Below are 16,745 nucleotides of genomic sequence, written 5' to 3'. Positions count from 1 at the left end.
AACTTAATTTAGTATTTGTTTTTTCATTTTTGTTTTTATTGTTTCCCCTTCAGTTTTGTGCTCATAACATGTTCTAATCTGACATATTATGCAGTAAATTATTTTTGCAATAACTTAACAGGCCATTGTGGGAGCCAACATTCACTTATCAAAGACATATTTGTATATTCTGTGGGCTGCTTTATGGTTGTGTCATTTAGAAACATAAGCCACAACAGACTTCCACTGGAGAGTACTTAAAAATGTATTTTTATGTAAAGATATTTTAATAACTACTATATTAAGGGAGAACCTATTGTTACATGGATTAATTGTACAAACTGTAGAGAAATAAGTTTAAGCGTGCAACTTTTTATTCATTTTTAACTGTATTAATGTTTTTATGTTAATACAGCCGCCTCATATCTGTTTCCTCAGTGTTTTTTAAACCATGTACTCCATCTATGAGTAAGAACATGAATAAATTCCTTTCCAAATTTGTAGTTCTTTTTTCCAACACACAGATGAAGGTATTCTTTTGCACCAAGGCGTTAAAGAAATGCTAAGAAAAAATGAAAATACTACGTTGCAACCTGTGTGTGTGTGTGTGTGTTTATATATCTGTATCTATATAGATATAGATATATATGTGTATTCGTACCCTTTTTTCATCATCTAGTTTCCTGTGCCAGATCTTCTACTGATCCACTGAGGCAGACATGTAAAAAACATGAACTAAAGCATATTTCTGTATATAAACAGGACTTTAAATCTTTATCAACAGCTACTTTAGAGGAAATTCTTCAATAAACTGCAACCAAAGGCTCAACTCAGAGGACAAAACCCAACCTGTTATAAATAGTGTGACACCAAACTTTCTCTTGTGTAAAGTTACAAATAGGAGTAATTATCCACAGAAGCTTTTATACATAATGAAGTTATAATTCGTCCTGTAGAAATTGTACATTTAAGCTATATAGTTCCCTCTGTGATAACTCTGCTATGAATGCCTCTTATTAACTTTTATGCTTTTACAACCCACTATGAGCAAACACTCAGCAACAGTGGGAAGGAAAAACTCCCTTCTTGAAGGAAAAAACCTCTGGTAGAACCTGGAAATCTGTCTAAACTAGTTGGGGGTTAGAGCAACAGATGCAAGTCTTCAGATCATTTGCAGTGTGACTGTCTTTGTGCACACTTTAACCTGATTCAGTTTTCTTATTTGTCAAAATGCACCATGGGTAAAAAAAACAAAACAAAACAAAATAGTAATGAAGGAGAATCCTCAGCAAAGATGAATTAAACAAGTTTTATTTTGATCCAATTTTACTTTAAGTAAAACACATCTTTATTTGATGACTTTAATGTCATCAAATAAAGACAGTTTTGATGGAGCTCCTGACCCAGCCCAAGCTCTCTATGAAGACGAGGAAAAACTCCCCAGGGGGCCAGATCGATGGGAAGAAACCTCGGGAAAGCCCATTCAAAGAGAGATCCCCTTTCCTGGGATGGCTGGGGGGGTTACAGGAAGTCCGAAAAAGCTAATTTTTTATTTATTTATTTTTTAAGATTGACCCATTCCTGTCCAACAGAAAAAAGAAAGGAGGTTACCACAATGTATCACACTTATATGATAAGGTGTGAATTGTGTGTTTGTGTGTGCTATCTTAGCCAGGGGTGAAGCTGGAGCTCCTCCAGTGTTGGGCGCTTCTCCGGGGCTATAGTTAAACATGCCTCCAAGAAATTCTGGCATTCTTGAAAGAAAGAAAAGATCAAAAAGATGAAGATGATAGTTCTAGTGATCCAAGGCATCAGTGAATCTGGAAGTGTGAAGTTTTCTTACCTGTGGACAGACGCTTTTTGATGCTCAGTTTCTTTGCGAGGAACCTCTCGGTACTAAAGTGCCGTGCATGAAGCGCTTCATACAACACCACTCCCATTTGCCACACCGTGGTGGGTCCACACCTGTAGCAGCTCCTCCTGTACCACTCGGGAGGGGTGTGAAGAGGAGTGCCTAACAAACAGACACAATTACAATTTCTTCTAAAACAAAAGACACAAATTGCTACATCTGTGAAAAGCAGGAGCAGAATATGTTACCATAGAAGACGCGATACAGAGATCGCTGTTTAACAAAGCAGCTCAGTCCAAAGTCAATGATGCGAACTCGAGGCACATCGGAGCCGGTCTCAATCAGAATGTTTTCTCCCTTGATGTCCCGATGAAAGATGTGTTTATCCTCAAGTTCCTTTACAGCATCAACTAGTTGCTTCAGAATGACCTGGAAAAGATGAAAAACACAATAATGAGTTAATGCTTTTCTGCCTTGATTGAATGCTGTACAGTCTAAGGCTCTCCCAGTCAACCTACCTTGGCCTTGTCCTCTGGTAAGGTTCTTCCATATTCTGCTTTGTATTTTTGCAGGTCCACAGCGGGGACAGGTCTCTCCAGCACCAGGATCAGCTCTTTGCCAAGGTCGAACCACTCCAGCAAGGACACAGGTGCTGATATTCCCACTGACCCTTCTGCTTCACCTGCAAGTTTAACCATAATGGCCACTTCCACCGAGAGCATCTTCCCGCTTTCATCCTGAAATATTACAACAAAGTGGATGATGAGGAACGCCGCATTCAATCCAGTAATGTAAAACTAATTCAAGTGTTGGACGCTTACCGCCACTTTGCAGTAGACTTTATTTTTGGGAATGTGTTTGATGGCAACCTAGAAGACACAGAGCATTGGTGAGCATTTCCTCAGTATGACATAATGAAAGGTGGAAACACAGCAGACGTCTCAGTTTACGATATTATCCATTATCTGCGTTACTGCCTGTCTTACTACCATCATCTGAACACTTACTGGAAAACGATCTTCTATCCGGTAGCCAGAAAACACTGCTCCGCAGCCTCCTTCTCCGAGCTGGTGCTCCTCCACATATCTGGCTTGGAATTCACCTGAACAGACAAAACAGCAAATCTTGTTTTATTACAGCTGTGACACAAATTACTCTCCTCTGTAGCCTAAATGTTCCTTTTGCCCTTCCCCTGAATATAAAACCCAAGCTGCTTGCTACTTACGTTTTTGGTCTGCCACTGATTTTTTGTCCTGGTCCACATTCCTTTTTTTTTTCTTGGGTGACTCTCTGTCGTCTCCCGTGGCCTTTCTTTTGCCATTTTTTGCGCACACCTGTTTGTTGTTCAAGTCTGGAGATGTGGAAAACACCAAAAGCATATCAGCTCACTGGATGATAGACACAAACACTAAACACCAATATCTTAAACCTAGCAACCACACTTAATCTACCCCCTTATTCAACTAATTAGCCTACCTTTACCAGAGTCCAACGAGGAGGATGCTTGCTCCTTGTCACCGCTCATATGGTCAAGAAGTTTAGCCCTCTTTGCTCTCTTTGTTGTGTCCTCTTCATCTTGCACAACCTTGCGCTTCACTCCTTTGACCACATCTGAGCTGGTGGAAGGACCAGCCTGCTCAGCGACCCTCCTCCTTTTCATTGGGGTCTTCTTTTCAGGACTGGCCTTTCTTTTAGCAGTCCTGCTCTTACAATCTATAAACGACAACAACACAGTGGTGAAAAAGAGTCCCCGACATCAAGACTGGAAGCAGTTTGATGGCAAAGAATTTGAAATTGCTTTTGCTTAAATGATCACAAGTTTAATCTTGGGATGAAAAAAATAACTGATCAGTGCGAGTTGATACTAGGTTTACTAAGTCTTAGATCTTGATGGCACTTGTTGGTCTGTTTTTACTGTTGAGTCCAAGAATAAACTTATTACATTATTTTACCAAAAGACCGGTAACCTTTCTTTGATTAGACATCTTGTATTAAAGCTATTTTCAATTAAACATATGATTCAATTGCTCCAAAAATGATTCACACAGTGTCAACATTTCTAGGATTTGGATTTTACCAGGATTTGATTTTATTATTTTACTTACCTTGATCTCCCGAATCTTTCTTATCGGCTGGAGTGGCAATTTTTCTTGTTTCCTTTTTCATTGTAATTTCGGAGACCCTTTAAAATCGAAAATGTAAACCGTAATGAGCTAAGATTGAGTTAATATTCCTTCAAATGTGCACCCTTCAAATGCTTGACTTTTCTAACTGAATTCTGTAAGTGAGCTTTATAAGTAAACTCTGGAAACTACGGCAACACAACATAGAATCTTGCCTTTCAGTGACTTCACTGACTGCCAGTAGTTCAAAGTAGTTTACAGAAAAACACTGGCAGACAAAGCCATAATATTTCTTATAATTCAATCATTTCATATCAATTAAACAGTTTCTTTCATTATCTTTCATCATTTGTATAAAGACCTCATCTATGGATGACAGTATGAAGATTTGTGGTTGACCACACACATTATAATAAACACAGTGTCAGCTACATTGTCATCTGATTTAAAGTATTTATTATGTACATTTAACTGTCATGGTAGTGAGTCTGTGACCCAGTGTTTTGTGTTTGTTCATTTATATTCATTGATTATTCTTATGTATGTTTTTGGTTCTCTTTATTGTTTTCTTCTTGTGTTATATTCTTAGGCTTTAGGTTTCTGTTACTTTGCCTTGCCCCTGTGTCCCACGTGTCATGTCTAGTCACTCTTGTTTCCATGTTCCCCAATTTCTCCCCAGTCAGTCATGTCTCTGTGTCAACTCTGTGTCTTTGTAAAAGTCTCTTGTTTGCTGTTTTACTTTGATAGTCATGTGTGCTGTGTTAGTGTTTTCATGTCTGTGAAGGTTCTCAGTCATCTAGGTCATCGTAGTCTAAGGAGTTTGGAAAGAAAGCGTCTGGACTTGAAGTTGCTTGAAGATGTTTCACCTTCTCGGATGAAAAGAACTTAAACTTTGCTTGAACATCTTCAAGCAACTTAAAGAAGTCCAGACGTTTTCTTTCTAAGCTCCTTAGACTATGTTAGTGTTTTCAGTTTTCCTTCCCCATGGTCTTGTTGTTTGTGATTTCTCGCAGCTGTGCTCTCATCCTGTGTCTTATTCCCTCATTTATCCCTCTGTGTATTTAAGCCCATTGTTTTCCTCTGTTTGCTGTTGGGTTATCTGTGTATCATCCATGACAATTAAATGAAATAGCAAATGCAACTACAATTTCAATGAGATTCATTCCTGGCATTCTACTGCGGTGGCTGAAAGTAGACACCAAGCATTATCACTGTAACTGATGTAAATATTGGACTTGGAGGGGATTCGTCTGATAGACTGATGCAAACATTACTGTGAGGAAATTTTTGAATCTCCCAATTTTCTTTCTTTCTGAAAGAAAGAAAGTTGGTTACTGTATCACATTTGTATGGCAAGATGTGAATTCAGTATGCGTGTGTCTTTGTGTCAGAGAGGAGTTTATCTGAGCCAGGGGTAAAGCAGGAGGTCCTCCAGCATTGGGCACTTCTCCAGGACTTTGTTAAAACTTGTTTTCAAGACGTCTGAAATGAAAGAAGGACAAGAGATATCGAGATGATAATTCCAGTGATTCAAGCGATCACATTGATTTTCTGCAAAATTTTCGTTTTGAGAGTCATTCGGCTGGGCAGGGGGTATAACACATCTGCAATGCAGCAACATCTGCTCTCTGGGCCTGTGTGAGAGTGTTATCTCAATGGCGGGAATGAGGATGTTGGAATTTGGCATCTCAGGCACCAACTCATCTCTTTCCTTAACCGGGCTCACCAGAGATTGGTTTCAGCCTCTCTCCATGCTTTAAGGAGGTTGAGTTGATAAATCTGACTGGCCCCTCCCCTGTCTGACCCTATCTCTTCATAGTCAACACCAATGTTCTCACCGTGTGACCATGAACGGTCCTTACCACTTGGCAAGTAATTTCGAGCTAGAAGAAGGGAGTAAGACAAGCACTTTATGTCCCTGTGAAAATACAACTACATTTTATCAAATATCACTAAGCAGTCCTTACCTTTAAATACAGCCTGGTTTCTTTCTCTTTCTTTCTATATCTCTGAGTGAAGTTAGCTCTCATTCTTTCTCTTCCTGTGAAATACAGCAAGTAGAGCTTTAGATAGCAACACACTGTAACACAGTTAGTGTTTGTTGAGGTGATAGAAATGCTGCATTTGAAATTACCTGACACAACATTTTACTCCCTTTTATGTTCACTCCTTTTTTTCTGAAGTACCGCAAATTATGGGCACGTGGGGTTGTTCTGGTGTTGTGCTAAAAATAAATAAATCAACACTACAGTACATGGTTTGTTCTTTCATCTCTTTTTATGCGACATCCTCTACTGATTAAAACGCGACTGCCTTTCACTGTTTAGGCTCAAATCTCATTGTTTGAAGGCCTGCAGTGACGTGAAATATTAACTTCCCCCAAATGCGTTAAACCCAAAGTAACGAGTTTGTTTTGAAAATATACGGAGTGGAAACTACAGATATTTGTAGTTTTGCACGTCTTTCTTCCTCCACCAGAGGCCATAGGCGCTGTCGATCTTGTATGTCCTCCTGCAGCAACATCTCTGCGAAGCTGATGCCTTCTTGCTTGCAGGTTGAAGAATCTGTGGTGCGCCTCCACAATTCTTCTTTAATTCGCCTCTGTGTGAATAGAATAATGATGTTTCTGTTTCTGCCATCAACTTGTTTCCCTAAGCGGTGGACAATATCAACAGCCTCTTCTAAGTTCAAGTCAGGGGCAATCTTCTGAAGCGTTTGCAAAACCTTCACTCTAATGTTTTCGTCTTTGTCTTCCTTCACCCCTTTCAGTTTTAGGCACCACCTCATTCGGTAGCGCTCTTGTTCTCTCACTCTTCTTTTCAAGTCTTCGTTTTCTTTAAGCAGCAGTTCATTCGCATTTGCCAGTTTAACAACTTTCAGTTTGCAATCAGCTATCTCTGCAGCGTTAAACTCTACAGCCTTAGCCAAGCTGGCAACCATAGCTGCACTTTGTCTGTTTTGTTCCTTGATATCCTCCAGTTGTGCTTCAAATTTTTTGTCAAGTCCCATAATGGCTTCAAAAATAGTTTTATTGGAGATATCATCTTCCTTCGCTGAAGATTTTGTTCTTTTCTTTCCTCTGGCGGTTGTTTTCGTCTCCCTGTGAGGTGTCATGCCGAGCAGATGTCAGAATTGAGTTCAAGCAAAGTTGACTCTTTTGGTGATTACAGTTTGTCCGGGCGGGCTGTGCGTCTTATTTCATCTGCAGACACGTCGTTGGATGAGGAACAGCTCATGTTGGCATCAGTGGCAGTCAGGATGGCGGCATCTTCCAGAGGGAAGGTCAGGTCGCTGGTCTCTCTGAGCAGGACGCTGTCCACCAACAAGCCCGGTTCCACGGCTGGAGATTACCCTCCTCCGGCTGAAGCCCCCGCTTTTCCCCCGAACAGCGAGCCAGCCGCGGCGCCTCACCCAAAAGCAGCGGCTGCTCCGTGCTCCTCTTCCCCAGTCAGGGCAGCCAGTTTGTGGGCATGGGCAGAGGACTTTTGAAATACCCCAACATTAAAGAAATGTTCACCATAGCCCAGAAGATCCTGGGTTACGACCTGCTGTCTCTGTGTCTGGAGGGCCCCGAGGACGAGCTGCAGAAAACCCCAAAGTAAGTGCCAGATAAATGTCTGGAAAAGGACAATAACTGCAGGTCCTGCCTTCTTAAATGTGGCCATTTTATCTTTAAAATAAAAATAAAAATACTGCTACAGTAATATTAATTTATATTTAAAATGTGCGCACATTATGTATGAAGGTGTGGATGAATGATGCTTGTTGTAAGAAAGCATTTTGAGTGCCCAGTAGAAGAGCATCTTTCAAATGCAAAGTTTCTCATTTCAACTTTAATTACTGCACATGATTAAGGCGATAAGAGTAAATAAGGCTTCCAACAGTGGTTATTTCTTATTATCATATCTTATTTTTATTGGTTTTATCAGTAGATTGTTGTTTCACTCCCACCAAAAACATCACCGTAAATAATCTTCTGATTCTGAATGACCATTTAAAAAAATAAACAAATTGTTCTGAGTTAATTTCAGTTACGGATGTATCAGTGACGTAAATGATATATTGGTCATAATCGGGAGGCTGTTACATTTTTATTTTTTTTTTACTTGTTTTGACTTGTCTTTCTGGGGCGATGAACTTTGCAGAAGGTAGAAAGATTTCTTTTTGGGGGTTTTTTTGTGCATTTGTTAGCAAGAAGAGGCAGTCGCTTATTAAGCTTAACGCAGGAATGCTTTACAAACATTCAGAGATGGACTTACACACTTGCTTTACTTCTCTCGGGGATAACTTTGTCGGAGATGAAATGCCAGGTTGCTAGCGAAGCTCCAAATGCTATCCAGACCACCGACAGGTCCCGCATGCCACAGCCGCTCTATCACGTGATGCATACTGCTCCGATGTGCTAACGTTCTGAGGTGAGTTACGGCATGTTGCAAGTTTTGCGAGGTGATTTCGTGATATTTAATGGATCGGATTACATTTTTTATTTTTCTCCGATATCCGATCCAGTAATTTAGGTCAGTATCGGACCGATACCGATACGTAATATCGGATTGGTCCATCTCTAATTTATATAATGTCAATACTATCAAATTTATTCTGATTTATGTTTATTTATGTTCTTAGGGCTGCGCTCTTCTGGACAGAGATCTCTGATGTTGTTCCTGGGATCTGCTGGAGCCGCTCACCTAGCTTGGGAGTCACCAAACCGAGTGTTCCAATTACCACTGGGACCACTGTTACCTTAACCCTCCACATCTTCTCGAGCTCTTCTCTGAGCCTTTGGTATTTCTCAAGCTTCTCGTGCTCCTTTTTCCTGATGCTGTGCAGGGTGTACCCTGCCTCTCGCCCTATGACAGCTGGGATAGGCTCCAGCGCCCCCCGCGACCCTGAAAAGGATAAGCGGAAGCAAATGGATGGATGGATGGATGGATGGATGAATTTCAAATAAGCTCAATGTTTGTTTATTGTGCTTTAGTTATTTGTTGGCATTAGTTTATTTGTAAAATGATCCCATGCAATACAATTCTACTGTACTGCATTCTTTTTTGTTATTTTTATTCATCAGTCATCAACAACAAAGTTTGTTTTGTTTGTTTGGGGAATGTATTTTTTCGATCTGTTAGTTTTTGCAAATAAAAAAACTTTTAGTTTTTGTATTTCTATTTCGGATAACAGAGAAGCATATTTTTAACATAACTGCTGTGTACTGTAAACAATCGCTTTCAAGCACATTCACAGATCATTACGTTGTGGTTTATGAGCACTAGTGCTAATCATTTAAACAAGTAAATGGCCTGCATTTGTATAGCGCTTTTCTAGTCCCTAAGGACCCCAAAGCGCTTCACACTACATTCAGTCATTCACACACTGGCGATAGCAAGCTACATTGTAGCCACAGCTGCCCTGGGACGCACTGACAGAGGCGGACACTGGCGCCACCGGGCCCTCTGACCACCACCAGTAGGCAAACATGGGGTTAGTATCTTGCCCAAGGATATTTGGCATGCAGCCAGGAGGCAGCCTGGGATCAAACCACCAACCATCTGATTAGTGGCTGACCTGCTCTGCCACCTGAGCTACAGCCACCCAATAGTAAAATACTTAAAACACATTCAAGTATTCTTGACAGAATTGCAGTGTGCAGAAAAGACACTGAGTAAATACTGTATATTTCCTTCCCATGAGTATTATGTCAGTCAGTTTGATCGTCATCATTTTTACAAATGATAGAAAAATATATACCATAATAATACAATAGCTACAATAAATCACACCGTGTTCTTAAAAATGGTTGTAAAAGAATCAAACATTTATCACTAGTGTCCTTATCCTCACACTTCTATATTTTCCTTCTGCCTTAAAAATATGTTTCTGAATAATCAAAACTAAATGTAAATGAAGATGGTGTAGAAGCTCTAAACTAGCTTCAGTATAGCTTTATATATATTTTTTAAACTGCATGTTAACTACACTTTTTTTTAAATGATAAGTTAAACTGCTGTTGGACAGTTAGACCTGTGAGTAGTATCTATAAAATTTCTGTTATTAAGAATAGCTTGCAGCAACATATAATACTATATGTTGGATAGTTTGGTTTATGTGATCTGATGTGAGTAAATGAGATGTACATATTTCAGTGCTTTCCTCTTTATGCCTTTAATAATGAAGATTAAAAGGGATTTAAAAATGGAGGATTTAGTGTTTAATAGCACATTACAGGGTTTCTTTTATGGGTCTTTTTTTTTTTTTGCATGTGAAAGTTTCTAAAAAAGCAGAAGTACTAATGAGGAGGTTTTTGTCACTGTCTAAATCACTGTGGTACAGCTGCACTGGCAGAGTCATCCCATGTCTGACAGTAATACACTGCAGAGTCTCCTGTCTCTGCTCGCTTGATAATGAACTGGTAATCAATGTTTGATGAGGACTTAGAGTTGAATCTGTCTGAGGAGAATCCTGTTCCAAAGCTGGGTGAGCTGCTAGAATGATAAAATCTTAGAACATACTGAGGAACCGTTCCAGGAACTTGTTTATACCATCTAACAGAATTCCCATCATCTCTCTCTATGTTACAGTTGAGAACAACTTCTTGACCTGGAGAAACTGTGTGGACAGCAGGTGTTTGGGTCAACACAATCACTGCATCAACATCTGCCAGGAAACACAGAAAAAATAGAAGTTTAAAGTTTAGCTCTAAATATGGACTAAAAAATGGAATAAGAAGATCTTACATGTTAGAGCAGTGATGAGAGTGCAGAAGGTCCACAGCATGTTGTCAGTGTGAGGTGTAAATGATCTTTACTGTTTAGAGATGTGAGTAGGAGAAGAGAGCTGGAGCTTATAAAGAGGAGAGGCAAACTAAAGGAGGAGGAGATTAAAGAAAACTACTTTCACTCATAGATTAAATGATTCATGAGCAGTTTCACATTGTTGTTCATTGTTGTTTCCGATTCATATTCATCATTCATGCTCAAGTCTGTCATAAAATAATATTCTTGAAAAAGTTGTTGTAGCTGTTAGTGTGGCTCTCATTTTGGCCTTCTGTTGCTGTAGCCCATCTGCTTCAAAGTCAGATGTACGGTGCTCCCAAACATGCTCTTCTGCATAGCTTGTTTTGAAACATTGCACCAAAAACTGCTGCTCGCTGGATATTTTCTCATTTGAGTCCTCCATCCCTGTAAACCCTATGGCCGAGTGGTTAAGGCGTTGGACTTAAGCTCCAATGAGCGCATGCTCTCGTAGGTTCAAACCCCACTCCTGGTATAATTTGGAGCCTCATGACTGGTAAACTGAAATGTATCTATGGGAGCAACAATGATCAATAGGAGTTTTTAGGAATTTGCTGTGAGCAATATCCCCCCACCCAGTCACCCCCAAAAAAGCTGGGATGAAAGACAAATGAGAGGTCTGTGCCAAGGTCGCCCCCTCTCAGTCTTACTGTACATGTTATATGTAGAAGCGTTGGCTTGTGCAATTAGGGAAAGCCCAGACATAACAGGAATACAGTTACCGGGAGGAGAAACATTAAAAATGTAACAGTATGTAATTATCATATTATGAAAACAATTATAACGCCAAGAAAGTTATAAAAATGAATTGAAGACGCTCCGTCTCAACGACCGCTGATTGGACTGCAGGCGACCACGTGATTTTGAATCTCATTAACCGGCATGCGCTGACCGGCGTTTCAGAAACTAAAGTGTCGTCATATATGTGGCGCCGTTTAAAAACTGAAACATGCCGACCATAGTTATATTGTGATGTTTCGGAGGTAAAACGTCAGTAAAACATCGACCTGTCCTCTACCATTTGTTAGAAGGCGACTGTGTTCTTCATTGTAACCATGAGTTAGAGTTGCAGTAAGCAGAATGAGTCGTTTCTGTCGTGCGATATGTGGGTATCGCTTCTCGGCCTTTTGGCTAAGATCAAGTGTAGTATCTGTTCTTATCAGTTTAATATCTGATACGTCCCCTACCCGGGGACCATATATTAAATTGATTTTTGGAGCAGGGAGATGGAATAGGGGCTTGCTCCGTCCACTCCACGCATCGACCTGGTATTGCAGTATTTCTAGGAACGGTGCACCCCTTGAAGCTGTGAAAAACAAATGGCATTTGACTCAACAGTTTGTGCAAAGAAATTTCTTATACGCTAGATATATGCGTGCGTCTGCATATCTGGACATTGTCTTCGTGTAATCTTCCAAGGTTAGTCAGACTGAAATCTTGCGACTTAATATTTGTGAATGACTTACATTTAACTATTACCACAATTACTAAATCCTGCCACTTGGACTGACACGTGGCTGGACACACACTTTCTATGGGAAATCAAAAAAATATGTCGTTTTGAACTGCAGTTACACTATTCTGGCTCCAATCCTGCAGTTACCTCTGTTGTCCACTAGAGACCAATAGAAGTCTTTAAAAACCGGAGGCTGCCATCTACAAGGACTCATGTTGATTATAGGTTTAACTCTTCTCTTTCTCTACATACTGCAGCTTTCTGTCCTCTGTGGCTGTAAATTACATCGTTTGAAAAAAAAAACCCACACAATTTTTTCTTGGCTTTTTAGCTAAAATCACCTGTATTGTCTGTTGTTTCCATTTGTGGATGGTTAATAGTGCAGAAGATTGTTTTTCTGTTTTCAGGATTACATGAAAACATTTTGGAACAGATCATTTTTGTATATAATAAATCTTAGGATAGTATTGGTTTTGATGATTTATAAAACAGCTGTGTGCCGTAGCCCTGGTAGTGTGGATCCTTAGTGTGTAAAGAGTAGATACCTCATGTAATATGTGTGAAGAAAAAAAAAAAAAAAATCTGTTCTTATCAGTTTAATATCTGATACGTCCCCTACCCGGGGACCATATATTAAATTGATTTTTGGAGCAGGGAGATGGAATAGGGGCTTGCTCCGTCCACTCCACGCATCGACCTGGTATTGCAGTATTTCTAGGAACGGTGCACCCCCTGAAGCTGTGAAAAACAAATGTCATTTGACTCAACAGTTTGTGCAAAGAAATTTCTTATACGCTAGATATATGCGTGCGTCTGCATATCTGGACATTGTCTTCGTGTAATCTTCCAAGGTTAGTCAGACTGAAATCTTGCGACTTAATATTTGTGAATGACTTACATTTAACTATTACCAGAATTACTAAATCCTGCCACTTGGACTGACACGTGGCTGGACACACACTTTCTATGGGAAATCAAAAAAATATGTCGTTTTCAACTGCAGTTACACTATTCTGGCTCCAATCCTGCAGTTACCTCTGTTGTCCACTAGAGACCAATAGAAGTCTTTAAAAACCGGAGGCTGCCATCTACAAGGACTCATGTTGATTATAGGTTTAACTCTTCTCTTTCTCTACATACTGCAGCTTTCTGTCCTCTGTGGCTGTAAATTACATCGTTTGAAAAAAAAAAAACCCACACAATTTTTTCTTGGCTTTTTAGCTAAAATCACCTGTATTGTCTGTTGTTTCCATTTGTGGATGGTTAATAGTGCAGAAGATTGTTTTTCTGTTTTCAGGATTACATGAAAACATTTTGGAACAGATCATTTTTGTATATAATAAATCTTAGGATAGTATTGGTTTTGATGATTTATAAAACAGCTGTGTGCCGTAGCCCTGGTAGTAAAGATTTGAAAAAAAAAAAATAAATAAATAAATAAATCTGTTCTTATCATTTCGCACTTGATTCTTGGTCTTAGGCTAGGACTGCGACCCTCTCCTTTGGGTGTCTGGGCGGTGAAACCTTGGTTATTTATTGCAGCGGAAAGGTACGTAGTTTTTTATAGAAATTATTTGTTTGTATTGAAAACGTTTCCTTTTTAATCTTCTGTTGTGTGTTTGTAGCAGAGCAGTATATAGAGCACAAATAATGAGGGGGATATTTAAATTCATATGGGGGGGTTACGAGTATGTAAAAAGACTACAAATGTATCAAGAAATAGAAGATGGTGGGAAGGGGGTACCAAATGTCCCGTTGAAGTTAGATACAATGTTTTATACAAATGTGTGTACATTATTGAAACAGACTTATGTGCATAAATGTCAAATATTGCTATGGTTTTGGTTGGCGATACCATACCGTTTTTTGATAGGGTGGGAAAATAAGGGACCTAAGGCGGAGTTTAGACCAAAATATTTTCAGAGGATGGTGGGATGGGGAAAGAAACATCCGGAATGCAAAGAGGTGGATACAGTATTAAACCATAAACTTCTATACAAGAAAATGGTACGGAAAGCTAACCAAAATCAGGTACCGGTGAGTCCAGAAGTGTGGAAACTCACACAGGATAAGAGTTTTAAAAATGTCATAAAGGATTTTAATTGGATGCATTTACATAAAAGGCTACCCGTGAGGGTTACTATGTACGCACATAATTTGGGAAAACAGAAAAAGTGTCCGAGGGACAATTGTGTAAAAGAAGAAACAATTGAACATGTACTATGGGGATGCGAATACGCAAAAAAGGTATGGGAAGGGGTAAAGGGGAAGTATAAAGGTTTGGGGACGGTGACTTATGAAGAGATCACCTTCTTTGGGACTAAAGGTACAGAAAAAGAGAGATATAAAATACGTTGCATGTTGTTATCAATTGTTAAACTTAAGTTGTGGAGGGCAAGACAGAGTTGTATAATGGGGGGATACAAAGAGGGGGAAATTGGGACGATCAAGGCTATAGAAAGGGAATTTGAAAAGATATATTGGCATGAACTACAAAAATGGGGAATAGACACAATTAAGGACAGATGGAAAGATTTCTCTCCTTTTTTTGCTCTGAAGGTACCCAAAAGGTGGTGGTAGGTAAAGTGTAAGGAAAGGAGGAAGGGAAAAGGAGTAATGATAAGCTATACGTCAAATGAAAATGTCATATGAAAATGTTAATTAGTTTGTCATGAACGAATGTGGGGAAAAATGGAAATGTAAACTTGTCATTGTAAAGGAAATGGTAAAATGTTTTTGAATGATTGTGGAAAGAAAATAAAAGAAGTAAAAAAAAAAAAAAAAAAAAAAATCTGTTCTTATCAGTTTAATATCTGATACGTCCCCTACCCGGGGACCATATATTGAATTGATTTTTGGAGCAGGGAGATGGAATAGGGGCTTGCTCCGTCCACTCCACGCATCGACCTGGTATTGCAGTATTTCTAGGAACGGTGCACCCCCTGAAGCTGTGAAAAACAAATGGCATTTGACTCAACAGTTTGTGCAAAGAAATTTCTTATACGCTAGATATATGCGTGCGTCTGCATATCTGGACATTGTCTTCGTGTAATCTTCCAAGGTTAGTCAGACTGAAATCTTGCGACTTAATATTTGTGAATGACTTACATTTAACTATTACCAGAATTACTAAATCCTGCCACTTGGACTGACACGTGGCTGGACACACACTTTCTATGGGAAATCAAAAAAATATGTCGTTTTGAACTGCAGTTACACTATTCTGGCTCCAATCCTGCAGTTACCTCTGTTGTCCACTAGAGACCAATAGAAGTCTTTAAAAACCGGAGGCTGCCATCTACAAGGACTCATGTTGATTATAGGTTTAACTCTTCTCTTTCTCTACATACTGCAGCTTTCTGTCCTCTGTGGCTGTAAATTACATCGTTTGAAAAAAAAAAACCCACACAATTTTTTCTTGGCTTTTTAGCTAAAATCACCTGTATTGTCTGTTGTTTCCATTTGTGGATGGTTAATAGTGCAGAAGATTGTTTTTCTGTTTTCAGGATTACATGAAAACATTTTGGAACAGATCATTTTTGTATATAATAAATCTTAGGATAGTATTGGTTTTGATGATTTATAAAACAGCTGTGTGCCGTAGCCCTGGTAGTGTGGATCCTTAGTGTGTAAAGAGTAGATACCTCATGTAATATGTGTGAATGAAAATCCATGGACTTTATAAGAGTCCTCCATTTATGGCTATGATCCTAACAAACAAGATTAATACGTTTCTTTCTCCTACCAATCTTCCTGTTTCCTAAAGGAACACGCATGCACAATATATATGCACCAGGATGCAGTGGCGTGTCTAGAAAATTTTTGTTGGGGGGGCCAGGTAGGGGCACAGATTTGGAGAAGGGTGGCAGATGTAATTGGCAGATAATGTTAAAAACAATTCTACCAACCGTTCACCATAATTCAATAACCCTGTAAACCTAATAACCGTAACCTTATTAGAATGAGATTTTAACCACTACGGTGCAAAGTGTTTAGATACTGTGTTGATTAAGTACAAGAGATACAATCAGTCAGTGTTTATTCAGCATTCAAGGACATCAATATTTGCATAGTATTTTTACTGACATGTAGTGCACATGTGTTTTGGGCAAAAACATTTTTGAATATTAAAATACGAACATTTTTAACATACAATTGGCAAATTAGCCAATTCCAATGCAAAACCAATGCCTGTTAAAAAAAAAAAAGAAGATAATCTTCTCACAAACTGGTGTTTGATTTTGAAACAGGAAAAAAGTGGAGAAACAACTGAAAAGACTAACATTTGAATAAAACCTGAAAGCAAGTAAATACTTTATATGCTGCCTTACTTTGGTAATATTGAGAACAACACTGGCTGATGATGAAATGCAGTCAGCTGGCATGGTGACACTGCCAGTATTAACCTGCAGGGCTGGACTGGGACAAAAAATTGGGCATTTTCACTACAGATTGGCCCACCAGGTATTAAAGCCATAAAGCCTTTGAATGAAAACAAATGCTGTTGTGACAGTGATGTACAGTCTTTTTGGTATATGTATGATTTC

At 39.2% G+C, this 16,745-nt stretch overlaps 1 protein-coding gene, 2 non-coding genes and 1 pseudogene across 3 annotated transcripts; 3 read left to right on the top strand and 1 right to left on the bottom strand.

Moving 5' to 3' along the window:
• Positions 1-15: 15 nt before the first annotated feature.
• On the bottom strand, positions 16-4,854 carry LOC147312695 (serine/threonine-protein kinase pim-1-like). The gene is made up of 9 exons (XM_086264240.1): positions 3,937-4,854; positions 3,308-3,544; positions 3,057-3,182; positions 2,839-2,933; positions 2,653-2,700; positions 2,350-2,568; positions 2,080-2,260; positions 1,823-1,993; positions 16-1,733 (listed from the first exon to the last, which is right to left on the bottom strand). Exons 1-9 carry the CDS (start codon positions 3,995-3,997, stop codon positions 1,642-1,644), a joined length of 1,230 nt encoding a protein of 409 aa, XP_086120366.1. The 5' UTR covers positions 3,998-4,854; the 3' UTR covers positions 16-1,641.
• Positions 4,855-11,853: 6,999 nt separating this feature from the next.
• On the top strand, positions 11,854-12,044 carry LOC147312694 (U2 spliceosomal RNA). Its single transcript, XR_015125242.1, has one exon. It is a non-coding gene; the product is annotated as a U2 spliceosomal RNA (small nuclear RNA).
• Positions 12,045-12,739: 695 nt separating this feature from the next.
• On the top strand, positions 12,740-12,932 carry LOC147312693 (U2 spliceosomal RNA). Its single transcript, XR_015125259.1, has one exon. It is a non-coding gene; the product is annotated as a U2 spliceosomal RNA (small nuclear RNA).
• Positions 12,933-14,927: 1,995 nt separating this feature from the next.
• LOC147312692 (U2 spliceosomal RNA) lies at positions 14,928-15,142 on the top strand (annotated as a pseudogene).
• The last annotated feature ends 1,603 nt before the right edge of the window (positions 15,143-16,745 follow it).

Source organism: Aulonocara sp. 'chitande type north' Nkhata Bay, linkage group LG15 (genome assembly GCF_057382095.1).
Source record: "Aulonocara sp. 'chitande type north' Nkhata Bay isolate Kocher_YH1m ecotype deep benthic linkage group LG15, A_spYH_male_GT1.1, whole genome shotgun sequence".
In the NCBI taxonomy this organism is placed as follows: domain Eukaryota; kingdom Metazoa; phylum Chordata; class Actinopteri; order Cichliformes; family Cichlidae; genus Aulonocara; species Aulonocara sp. 'chitande type north' Nkhata Bay.
This window is presented reverse-complemented; position numbering and strand designations above follow the sequence as displayed.

Coding starts and splice junctions, on each gene's coding strand:
- LOC147312695 (XM_086264240.1), bottom strand. CDS start 3,997: ATGAAAAAGGAAACAAGAAAAATTGCCACTCCAGCCGATAAGAAAGAT. Junction 3,183..3,307: donor CTCGTTGGACTCTGGTAAAG/GTAGGCTAATTA, acceptor CCACATCTCCAG/ACTTGAACAACAAACAGGTG. Junction 2,701..2,838: donor GGATAGAAGATCGTTTTCCA/GTAAGTGTTCAG, acceptor TGTGTCTTCTAG/GTTGCCATCAAACACATTCC.